Source organism: Oncorhynchus mykiss, chromosome 4, assembly GCF_013265735.2.
Source record: "Oncorhynchus mykiss isolate Arlee chromosome 4, USDA_OmykA_1.1, whole genome shotgun sequence".
Classification (NCBI taxonomy): domain Eukaryota; kingdom Metazoa; phylum Chordata; class Actinopteri; order Salmoniformes; family Salmonidae; genus Oncorhynchus; species Oncorhynchus mykiss.
The window spans coordinates 19,799,662-19,812,008 of record NC_048568.1 but is presented as its reverse complement, the minus strand read 5'-3'; the positions used below and the strand labels follow the sequence as shown (position 1 = coordinate 19,812,008).

The window sequence follows — 12,347 nt, the reverse complement described above, 5'->3', positions numbered from 1 at the left end:
AATATTGCCTTGGTGCATGGCTGCGGTACACCTTTCCTGCCACAGGTGGGGCCCGAAGTGCCGAAGTGGATACAACCAGAGCTCATTCAACACATGCAGGCATTAGTAGAACACTGTTTACTGTGTAAGGCGAAAATGAGTAGCATTATGTTAATATTTTATTTCACCTGTTGATATAGCGAACACTCCTGGTAGTTAAAAATAGCAGCGAATTAGGCCTACAGTACTTCTAAAAAAAAAAAGGTATAATGCATTTTGTTTTCTAAAACTTGAAACAATAGATTTTCCATGAATACAAATGTACACAAATGTGGAATTGAAGTGTAATACTTTTCATTTTTTGACAAACAACAGTTGGTTCAAAACAGTGAAGACTGAACACGATATTGGCCGGTAGACTCAAGAAGCAGTCTAATGCCAGACAACAAATTAGGGCACACTTGTCACCCTTCACAAGGTTGGGTTATGGGAATGCCTATCGTTAGACTGAGCACTTAATTTCATTCAATATAAAAGTGCATGCGTAATGCCTCTTGTTTTGGTCACAGGAATCATGGACCTGAGCAGAACCTTTGAACTGAAAGACATTGGTTGTCTAACTTATCTTAGTCGATTTTAAAAGGCATCAAATAGAGAAAACCTATCGTTAACATCATGTGTTAGGGATCACTTAAAATGTCCAAGGGCCAGTTCATTATTCAATACTAAATAAAATAGATATGAATCTACTCAAAACCTAGCTTGAACAGAAGTGCGTGCACTGACAGAAATATCAACAGATGAATAAACAAAATACATTCATACATCTGCAGAAACAGTACAGGGCCACACAGGAAGTAAATGAAATGACAACTGCACTTATTTCCATCTGGACTGTGTACATCAACAAACAATTCAGCGTTAAAAAACATCACGGACAACTATAACCGACAACCACTGTCTCTCAAATGTATCCTGTGTTATCATATCACTATCCAATATATAAAATACACACTACATTAACACCACATGCTATTGGTTAAATATTCATTGTAAAGAAGAGGTCTGATAACAAGTAAGGTATAATAAAGGAGTTGTATGAAATAATAGATCCATACACTAGGCACAGTCTGAATCGAGGAGCACAAGCCAACACATAAGCACTTGTCAAAATAGGGGTTAAAAGATTAGTCTAAGTAAGCATGTCAGAAAACAAAGAGTTATCAAACTTATTAAAATAATAAAACACATTAAACGTTGGCTAAGATGACCTCATAGTTACAGTTGAAACACAGACTACACATCCCAGGACCAATGCACTTCTATCTGAATGTTCTGTAACGTTGCACCCTCCTGAACAGACCCCTGATCTGAAGTCAGGTGATTGGACGAACTAGGGGTTGCTTCTGTGTTGCTTGGCGACATCGGGGTGGGTCTCGATGATACTGGGTCTCTGCAGTGCCCATTGGTCAACGTCGTGTCTCTGGCCATCAAGCTCCTCTGTCTCTGAATCGCTGCTGGAGCTGCCGCTGCTGCTACTGCTGGAGTGGTCACTGCCAGTGAAGTCATAGCAGTCCTTCTCCTTCCCTCTCCCCTTCCCCCTCCTCTTCCCCTCTGCTGCCTCAGGGTTGGCCTGCAGGGCTGGCTCGGGCACCGCTGGTGGCGGTCCCATCGGCATGTCCTGCCAGGGCTCCAGGACAGGGGTGAAGACATGGAGGGTCTGGTGCTGGACAACGGGGTCGTCCACGGTGCTGTTCTCCTTGGTCTTGGCCTTCAGAACCTTAAAGTTCTTGGATTTTGAGGTCACCGCAAACCAGTCCTAAGAAAACACAGGACAAAGGAAATTAGTATTGTGTGCCACCAAAAATCACTACAATATATTTTTGCAATACTGTATTCATATGGCAAAAAATTATAAATTCATATGATAGTAGGTCATCAAGGTGGTGAAAAGTCCTAAATTAATTTCTGACCTGGGAGTGGACAGAGTTGATGTGGTACTTCACCCCACTCTCAGAGTTGAACTCTTTCTTACAGATCAGGCATTTATATTTCCCTGCTTCAAAGTCCCCCTGCATCGAGAGAGACACAATTTGGTTGAATTAGATGCTTAATAATGGGTTACATTTCTACCAAAATTAGGTTTGAATGCTAAAATAAAACTTCAGAATTGACTCGGTTTCAGCTGAATAATTTTCACAGTATTCTGGATACGTTGCAGTACTTGGAAGTGAAAGAGAGGGGAGCAGTGTGGGGAAATCTATTCCGTTACCCTTCCGCAGAGCCCAAGGTGAGCCTTCAGTCCAGACACGCTGGTGTACACCGAGCCACAGCCCTGAGGGAAACCAGAAAGCTTCCCAGTCACAATATAAGCAAAGTATAGTACAGCGAGTAAAATCTCTACTATAGGCAATATGGGATGAAAGATCATTTAGAAACGTAAGGTTCGTACCAGGTTTGGGCACTGCACTTTCTTTTGCAGCTTCACTTCATTTTTCCACTTCCGAAGGACCTCCTGACTGAAGGCAGGCAGCCCTGGGCGGGCATATCTCAGCTGTGGAACCCAAGAGAAATAATGGTTCATCTGGAGGTCAATGTTCACACAGGAATAGATACATGAGCACAGCTCTAAGACCATCTTAGTATTGAAGATCCCTCGCCTTCTTATCGTCGGGGACCAGGTCCCCGATGACCTTCCTCTTGGGCCACTCCTTGGCCAGCTCGTCATTAGCAATCTCTTGTAGGTGGAAAACAGCCACCTGGGCTGACATGCGTTTGACCCGGCCGCTGGGTGTCCTCTCAGGGTTGGGCTCTCTCTGGGCCTTCACCTCATCCTCCTCCACATTCTGGGGCACCTGCGGGGGAGAAGGAGACAACTGTCTATCATTTCCCACTCAAGCAAAGTTCAAATAAATGAGACTAAAAAGATCCTCAAAGGAATTGGGTCTTCTGGGAGAATGAGAGGGCGGATATACTGAGAACAATGTGACATTGAAGTTGCAAGGATGTAACTGCTACAGATTGTATGCACAATGGCATGTTGTGTGATGGAATGTCTCCCAGTGAATTGTAACCTTGAAAGACCAACTGTCTTACTAGTGGAGAAGTGTATACTGTAAACGCAGTGCAATGGAAACTCACTGGTGCGTGCTCTGACTTGAGGTGGTACTCCAGGCCTGCCTTAGACTTGTAGACCTTGCCACAGTGTTGGCAGTTGAGAAGCAGCTTCTCCAGCTCAGACTCCTCCTTCCCACACTTCTTCATGTGGTACAGGTAACCCATGATGCTGGTGAAACTACCAGTACAGCCCTGTAATGTAACATACAGTCTTTAGAATGGAACAAAATCTTTAGTTCCCCTGCACCAACAGTGTAGTCTCAGAAATCTCTGACCCGTTAGAACGATTGTGGGATGCAACCCATCTGCCTAGGAAGACTACCAACAATGGGTTAAGGTGAAATCTGTACTACAATTTCAGATACAGACGCCAGCAAGGAATCATACCTCTTTCGAGCATTTTAATTTGCCCATCCGTTTCAGCACCTTCCTCAGTTTTTCTTTCATGGACTGGTCATCCAGGCCATTTATGTCATCTGGCGAGGGCTGGAAAAACAAGACAGTTAACACCAATGTCAACATGAAACACACCAAAACCAGCTTCAGATGGGAGAATGGCCTTACCAGGTTATTGTGGTCTGCCATGATGTGGTACTTCATTCCAGTGGAAGATTTCAGTTGTTTCCCGCATTGCTGACACGTGAAGGGATTCTACAAAAAACATATTTGTTTAGTTTTTGAAATTCAGTTGAACCAATGTGAGTGCAACTTGAGAGGCTGTTATTGTGAGGATGGTGCAGACTCACCACTCGGCAGTTCTCCATATGTTTCTTCAGTCCCTCCACAGTCTTCCTGCTCACACTTTTACACTTGGGGCACGTGACTCGCCCTTTCCCCAGGATCATCAGCTGCCACCTCTCCTCTTGACTTCCTGTTTAACATAGGATAAGGAACAATCCCTACTCCATTACTATGCAATTCTCAAAGAAAAACGTATCATGCTAACACAACATTTTTACTAGAGTAATTACAGTGTTATTACACAAGCATATGATCAACAACTAAAGTGTTGCCAGAGATGATATCTATGGTGACATTGTATTTGCTAATCCTTTGTCCTCTCACCTGGGGGGTAGACAGGAGGTTCTTTCTTGGTTGTGAAGGTGAAGACTTTAGATTTCTCTTCCTCGGACGGCTCTGCTGGGTGACTGTGACTGCTCTGGATAGCTACACCTCCAATAGAGTGGCTGCTATGGACATGTCCACCTACAACAGAGTAACTGCTCTGGACAAGTCCACCTCCAATAGGGTAACTGCTCTGGAGATGTCCACATCCAATTGAGTGATTGCACTGGACATGTCCACCTCCAATCGAGTGACCGCTTTGGACATGTCCACCTCCAACCGAGTGATCGCTTTGGACATAGCTATGGACATGTCCACCTCCATGCAAGTGACCGCTGTGGATGTGGCTATGGACATGTCCACCTCCAACCAAGTGACCACTTTGGACATGGCTATGGACATGTCCACCTCCATGTAAGTGACCACTTTGGACATGGCTATGGACATGTCCACCTCCAACCGAGTGACCACTTTGGACATGGCTATGGACATGTCCACCTCCAACCGAGTGACCACTTTGGACATGTCCACCTCCAACCGAGTGACCACTTTGGACATGGCTATGGACATGTCCACCTCCGACTGAGTGACCACTTTGGACATGGCTATGGACATGTCCACCTCCGACTGAGTGACTGCTATGGACATGGCTATGGACATGTCCACCTCCAACAGGAACTGGAACTGCATCAAAGGAAACATTCAGCATGAACTAAAACTTGAATACCTGTATGTAAGAGAAAGAGTCATAAAATAAGAGATTGATGGTTGCAAGATACAATAACTACCTGTGTGTCTCACTTCCGGAGGGAAATTTGTAACAGAAGGTGCTCCGTTGTCCACCTCCACTCTTCGCATTTTCTTCATGGCAAAATCGGAGGGTGGAGGTGGTTCCTGACCCCGGCCCTGGGCCCTGCCTGTGTCTGGAGCTTGGTTGGGCCAACAGTCTTTAGCCACCAGCCTGTGAGGCAGTCTGGCAGAGGGAGGTGGAGGGGGAGGCAGCTCCCCGTTGGCTACAGCCAGGCTGGAAGACACCACGGAGCAGCAGGACGTCTCACTGGTTGAATCCTCCACACCAGAGCCCAGGGAGACATTCTGCAGATCCTCATACCTAGAGGATTGAAAAGGTAGGAGTTGATTTCATTACACTGATGGGTGCGACAATTGACAGAAAAGGACAATAAAAAATAAAAAAAAGGAAACTCATTTACCTTTTTCTGCCATATGTTCTTTTCATTTTTTGAGTCACCTGGGCATGGGGGTCATCATTCTAGAATATTCAATTAGAGAACTGTAAAGCAGATACCCAGTGTCCTACAGTACCTTACATGGTTGTATTGTGAAAACTGCAATAAGGACCATCGTACTGGAAGTTAATGAAGAAGTGCTTAATGCTCAATCATTTGTCGATCATCATATGATTGTCGTTATTTCAGTTTCATATTGAGGACTGGAATAGTGCACCCATTCTTTGGCCAGAACACCCATAATGACCAAGTAGAACTGAAAGAAAATACTGTATTATCCTAGTCAAAAAATCATACAGGGTTCCAATAAATAAATCCTATTAGAATCCAATAGAAAATACTATCAGATTTTGGAACAAATCCTATAGGATTTCAATAGGACTGGTTCCAAAATCTGATAGGATTTTCTATTGGATTCTAATAGGATTTATTTATTGGAACCCTGTAGGATTTTTTGACTAGGGTTCATTTTTTATTTTATTTGATTCATTTTTTTATAGGACAGATGCATGTACATATATGGAGACAGATATAGAGAGTGGTAGAGAGTGGTTAAAGACACAGTCGACGGAGGACATAATCCTATAGGAGTTCAATAGAACTGGTTCCAACATCTGATATGATTTTTCTATTAGATTCTAATTGGATCCTTGTATTAGAATTCTATAGGATATAAATGTTTTTGTCTCCTATAGGATTTATATACATTTTGTAGAAGGAATTGTATAGATATGTACATTACATTCTAAAGGATTATCCTCAAAACTTGGCTATATTTGATTTACACTATAGCTAACTTGGCTGCTTAACATACAGTGCCTTGCGAAAGTATTCGGCCCCCTTGAACTTTGCGACCTTTTGACACATTTCAGGCTTCAAACATAAAGATATAAAACTGTATTTTTTTGTGAAGAACAAACAACAAGTGGGACACAATCATGAAGTGGAACGACATTTATTGGATATTTCAAACTTTTTTAACAAACCAAAAACTGACAAATTGGGCGTGCAAAATTATTCAGCCCCCTTAAGTTAATACTTTGTAGCGCCACCTTTTGCTGCGATTACAGCTGTAAGTCTCTTGGGGTATGTCTCTATCAGTTTTGCACATCGAGAGACTGACATTTTTTCCCATTCCTCCTTGCAAAACAGCTCGAGCTCAGTGAGGTTGGATGGAGAGCATTTGTGAACAGCAGTTTTCAGTTCTTTCCACAGATTCTCGATTGGATTAGGTCTGGACTTTGACTTGGCCATTCTAACACCTGGATATGTTTATTTTTGAACCATTCCATTGTAGATTTTGCTTTATGTTTTGGATCATTGTCTTGTTGGAAGACAAATCTTCATCCCAGTCTCAGGTCTTTTGCAGACTCCATCAGGTTCTTCCAGAATGGTCCTGTATTTGGCTCCATCCATCTTCCCATCAATTTTAACCATCTTCCCTGTCCCTGCTGAACAAAAGCAGGCCCAAACCATGATGCTGCCACCACCATGTTTGACAGTGGGGATGGTGTGTTCAGCTGTGTTGCTTTTACGCCAAACATAACGTTTTGCATTGTTGCCAAAAAGTTCAATTTTGGTTTCATCTGACCAGAGCACCTTCTTCCACATGTTTGGTGTGTCTCCCAGGTGGCTTGTGGAAAACTTTAAACAACACTTTTTATGGATATCTTTAAGAAATGGCTTCCTTCTTGCCACTCTTCCATAAAGGCCAGATTTGTGCAATTTACGACTGATTGTTGTCCTATGGACAGAGTCTCCCACCTCAGCTGTAGATCTCTGCAGTTCATCCAGAGTGATCATGGGCCTCTTGGCTGCATCTCTGATCAGTCTTCTCCTTGTATGAGCTGAAAGTTTAGAGGGACGGCCAGGTCTTGGTAGATTTGCAGTGGTCTGATACTCCTTCCATTTCAATATTATCGCTTGCACAGTGCTCCTTGGGATGTTTAAAGCTTGGGAAATCTTTTTGTATCCAAATCCGGCTTTAAACTTCTTCACAACAGTATCTCGGACCTGCCTGGTGTGTTCCTTGTTCTTCATGATGCTCTCTGCGCTTTTGACGGACCTCTGAGACTATCACAGTGCAGGTGCATTTATACGGAGACTTGATTACACACAGGTGGATTGTATTTATCATCATTAGTCATTTAGGTCAACATTGGATCATTCAGAGATCCTCACTGAACTTCTGGAGAGAGTTTGCTGCACTGAAAGTAAAGGGGCTGAATAATTTTGCACGCCCAATTTTTCAGTTTTTGATTTGTTAAAAAAGTTTGAAATATCCAATAAATGTCGTTCCCCTTCATGATTGTGTCCCACTTGTTGTTGATTCTTCACAAAAAAATACAGTTTTATATCTTTATGTTTGAAGCCTGAAATGTGGCAAAAGGTCGCAAAGTTCAAGGAGGCCGAATACTTTCGCAAGGCACTGTATGGAGCACCAACCCTCCAGCTCATTCATAGCTTGTTCTCCATCTCCTTTTTAAATAGGGAGCCAATTTGTTTTCAGCACTTTTATTTCCATGACTGATCTAAACTCATTTTCTCATGGCTCTGTCTCTCTGCAGCAGACATATGGTGAGCAATATATTTGGGACTATGGAGTCGCAATAAAAGGTACAACCCTGGGAGCGAAGGAGTTGGGGGGGTCCCCTTTAATGTTTGTTTTTCTTTTCATTTCCCAACATAAAAATGTCAAGGGAACATTCTCTGTTTTGTATGCATAGCTGACGATTATATATCAAAGTAAAGAAATGCTCATATATTTGTGCCCCGTGTATAGCGTGGCACTTGCAAAGCCAGGATTGTGGGTTTGATTCCCACGAGGTTCCAGTATGACTACTGTAAGTCACTCTGGATAAGAGCATCTGCTAAATGACTCAAATGTAAATGTTACTGTACCTAAAAATGTATTTTCCTTCTACTTTTTAAATTGCATATAAGCAATGTAAAGATGCTGTGCATTCTAAGGGGGAAACTCCCTAAAATATTGTGTTATTGTAAAACTGTATATAGCATTGTATGTCATATTGTAATGTCAAATTCAAAGACAGGAAGTTGAATGAATAAGAATCAAATCAGGCCTCCCGGGTGGCGCAGTGGTTAAGGGCGCTGTACTGCAGCGCCAGCTGTGCCATCAGAGTCCCTGGGTTCGCGCCCAGGCTCTGTCGTAACTGGCCGCGACCGGGAGGTCCGTGGGGCGACGCACAATTGGCCTAGCGTCGTCCGAGTTAGGGAGGGCTTGGTCGGGCCGGTAGGCGGGCCGGGCGCAGTGGCGGGCCGGGCGCAGTGCGCGCTAACCAAGGTTGCTGGGTGCACGGTGTAGCCTCCGACACATTGGTGCGGCTGGCTTCCGGGTTGGATGCGCGCTGTGTTAAGAAGCAGTGGTTGGGTTGTGTATCGGAGGACGCATGACATTCAACCTTCGTCTCTCCCGAGCCCGTACGGGAGTTGTAGCGATGAGACAGTAGCTACTACAACAATTGGATACCACGAAATTGGGGAGAAAAAGGGGTAAAAATGTTTTTTTAAATAAATAAAAGAATCAAATCAAATAACTCAAGTGAGTTATTAAAAAAAAAAAAAAAAAGTGTACTGTACTGGTGGTCTTACTGCAAATGAACACGCAGCCTTGAATCACTCCCATATTGTGGTGGTGAATAAAACCAAAATTAATATGCTGTTTCCGATCAACGAAAATGTTGTACTTAATGTTGTAGCATAGTACTGGAACAAATTACATCAAACTATAATTTAATGGGTTCAATTAAGATTTATTTTTAAATAATAGGCTTCTGATTGGGTTGACAAAATCCTACAAGATTCATCAAAAACCTATAGGATCCGATTTTGTTTTCCAAAAGGGAAAAAGTAGTCCAATTACATTCTGATAGAGGTGACACAAAATCCTATAGAATTGTGAGAATCCTATAGGATTCTGTTGGAAAAATGACTAATCCAAAAGGATTTTTTGACTAGGGTTTTCTTCTTACCTTAGGTGGAGCACCAATCATACTCATCACACTCATATCTGACATCCTCTGGATAGCTGTTGGATGGGCACATTTTCATTAGTTCATCTCTTTTCCGACAAAACACTATAAAAAGAGAGTTTCCGAGACAATATGCATGGAAAACATAAATGGAGACTACACAGGCAATAATAATCTAGATTAAAGACATTTGAAATTGCAACTGGCCAGAGACAGACTTGGACAGAATGTCATTTAGCATGTCATTTAGCATGTCATTTAGCTCTAAAGTTTGCTCAGTAAACTGACAATTTGTCAAACATCTAGTGATAATTTAGTGACATTTACCTGGTAGTGGAACACCACTTTTTTGTTTTGGCTGTGAAGCCTTCCTCTTCCTTGGAACATATGATGGTGACATGCTTCCCTGTGTGTGATGGTGAAGTTGATGATGATGATGGTGATGATGATGATCATCCATAATTGCAGCAGACCTCGCCGATCAGTACTGCAACACATAACACAACACCAGGCCTGAATTATTCAAAGACATATAGTGCATGCAAAATACATAATCCCTATCACATCATTGTCAAAAGGGCTTCAATATTATTTAGTCTGGAGAACATCTATTCTGGTAGTAGGCCACTGTATTTTGACGTGCACATAGAATAAAAAATGACGTGGCATACCAACCCTTATGAACACAGGATTAGCCCGTGTGTTAATCCAAAGGTAATATGAACTCCTTGATTCTGTTTGATTCAGCTCAGCAGTGCAACATTGTAGCCTACTCGAGCAGTGCAACATTGTAGCCTACTCGAGCAGTGTAGCAGTAACAGTGTGTGATCGGAGTCCCAGCCACCATCATTGTCAACCACGGATAGCCACACAAAAAAAGGGAAACGCTTGCCTTGCAGCAAATCTACACTCTGGATGCTGATACAATGTAAGCATTATAACCGTGCACTACATGCGCTCAAACAACTTGGCTACAATGGCTAGCTACTGATTTTGTTTGATACACTTACATTGTGAAATGTCTACCCGTACAGTACACTCCCATTAGCAAGGTTAGCTGCCATTCCTCCCTGTTTTAGTCCCCCCCTGTCATTTTCCCCGACAACGACCCGCCTAACAAGTCTTTGCATTGACTCGGTTATTCGAATAGATGGCTATGCTGAAAATTTCAATAGGCTATCTACTTGTGAAAAATATTGACTAGACAAACAGTACAGTATCAATTATCTATATTCCATACCCTACACGAGATTACTTCATTCCCGAAACGCCCTCTTTGCGGAGACAACAAATGAGATTCCCATCTTATTCACCACGACTGGAGCAAAGATTTTTTTATAACTAACCCAAGATAGACCACAGCCTGTCGTTTCCACCGGGAGCAAATTGATCATAGTGGGCAGAACAAGCAATGAGGTGGGCAGTGACAAGCACGAGCTAGCGAGATCCTATTGGCGCGTTTTAGCACGTGTTTGCATATTTCCGTTAGGGAACATTTGCTCTTTGAAGTGCGCATGTGCAATACGTTGACTCGCCTTTGCACTCCTAAACAAAGCATTTAAAAAATACTTTGGCAAAGGGTCGAGTCTACAAAACTTTGTCCATTCTGTTCGTAAGGGATTCTAGTTTTGAAAACAGAAAACTGTATTGAAGAATACTGTATTGAGATCAAATATTTCATCAATGAGAAAATGAGCTAAATCCATCTCGCTCCATCTTCTCCCACTGCCGGCTACTGAGCTTCCTCTTATCACCATGTTTGGTGATGAGTGGAAACGCCAACCGGATGCTTCAGCATTATATATAAAATTAAACATCTGGCTCATTGTTATATCTGTGACTATAGCCTCTGCGGAGTCGGGCCGAGTCCACAACAACCGTATGTTCCGGTTTTCAGGGGAAATGGAAAGAAAGCCTGTGACGCGACTTCCGGGTTTGGACGTCCAAGTTGACCGTCTTCGAGAGGCTCAAAACCCCAATGTATCATGTGTAAATTGTGACTGACTGACTGATCTACAAATAATAAAGAGTCTTTATTTATGATGCAAGGTGATTTGTATATCAGTCAGTCAGCAGTTGATTTTATTCTCTCGAACACGACCAAGGCAACATCCATCTTAAATCCTCCTCCACATTTACTGTATTGGTTGAACAGCCAGAAGAGAACCTTCCCCAGCATTTTTCCCCTTCTCATCAAGTCCAGTATCTCTAAGACATGGTTCCCCAACTGGTGACCTGCAGGACGAATTTGGCCCAGGGGCAGTGGCGACCTGTCATTCAGGGCAGGTGCAGCAGAGCCCCACATTTTTTGCTTGCCTGTTTTGCATGTTATTTTGGCATTAAACGTGTCACATATCACTTTGCAAACAATGTAAATATATGTATACAATGTATATAACTGAGTTAATAAAGTCGATTACAAACATGGTCTCTTTTTTTGTTTTCTTGAGTAAGGGAGCTCCAAAATGCAGGTGTTTCAGCCTAGCTCACCTTTCTGTGGTGGTGGGGCAAGCCAGCAGAGAATACGGCGCGTTGCTCCGTGATCGGCTCAGTGTTCTGTTACTCATGGGGACACTACGTCAATACCAAGTCTAATGGTAGAGCTCGAAGATTCAAGCCCCCTGGATGCTGCCATAGGGTTACATTAGAAGTTTTCATCCAAGAAGGCTCAAGGTCAATGGCCACAGAAAAAATTACATCAAATCACATTATATCTACAGTAGCTTTAATTGGACTGATCATGTCAACATCATACTTTCAAAATCATAGGTAGCAGTCATCATAATGAATAAAGTTGACAATCCTTGTTATATGAAGATAAATAATGAAGAGAAATTCTAGATAAAACGTATCAGTGCTCATCTGCCATTGGACATAAACATTACAAGTTGGAAATCGCAAATTCAACAATTTGGGCTCCTGAGTGGCGTAGAGGTCTAAGGCACTG

At 42.6% G+C, this 12,347-nt stretch overlaps 1 protein-coding gene across 6 annotated transcripts; it reads right to left on the bottom strand.

Moving 5' to 3' along the window:
- Nucleotides 1-140: 140 nt before the first annotated feature.
- Nucleotides 141-10,798, bottom strand: LOC110522261 (zinc finger protein 512). 6 transcript variants are annotated; one of them, XM_036975840.1, is made up of 15 exons: nucleotides 10,747-10,798; nucleotides 9,728-9,887; nucleotides 9,401-9,456; nucleotides 5,373-5,431; nucleotides 4,950-5,272; nucleotides 4,162-4,845; nucleotides 3,843-3,967; nucleotides 3,661-3,747; nucleotides 3,484-3,582; nucleotides 3,121-3,288; nucleotides 2,640-2,834; nucleotides 2,432-2,533; nucleotides 2,252-2,314; nucleotides 1,953-2,051; nucleotides 141-1,798 (listed from the first exon to the last, which is right to left on the bottom strand). In XM_036975840.1, exons 2-15 carry the CDS (start codon nucleotides 9,858-9,860, stop codon nucleotides 1,373-1,375), a joined length of 2,619 nt encoding a protein of 872 aa, XP_036831735.1. In that variant the 5' UTR covers nucleotides 9,861-9,887; nucleotides 10,747-10,798; the 3' UTR covers nucleotides 141-1,372. The 6 variants fall into 6 exon arrangements, with proteins under 6 accessions (XP_036831735.1, XP_021456181.2, XP_021456182.2 ...); XM_021600506.2 differs by having other exon boundaries at nucleotides 10,641-10,775; XM_021600507.2 differs by lacking the exon at nucleotides 10,747-10,798 and adding an exon at nucleotides 10,072-10,727.
- Nucleotides 10,799-12,347: the final 1,549 nt, after the last annotated feature.

What these genes read in the sequence shown, in the direction of transcription:
- LOC110522261 (XM_036975840.1), bottom strand. Translation starts at nt 9,860, where the DNA reads ATGGATGATCATCATCATCACCATCATCATCATCAACTTCACCATCAC. An exon ending in TGGCAGACCACAATAACCTG is followed by an intron (nt 3,583 to 3,660) that starts GTAAGGCCATTC and finishes TTGTTTTTCCAG; the next exon opens with CCCTCGCCAGATGACATAAA. An exon ending in TCAAGTCAGAGCACGCACCA is followed by an intron (nt 2,835 to 3,120) that starts GTGAGTTTCCAT and finishes TCTCCCCCGCAG; the next exon opens with GTGCCCCAGAATGTGGAGGA.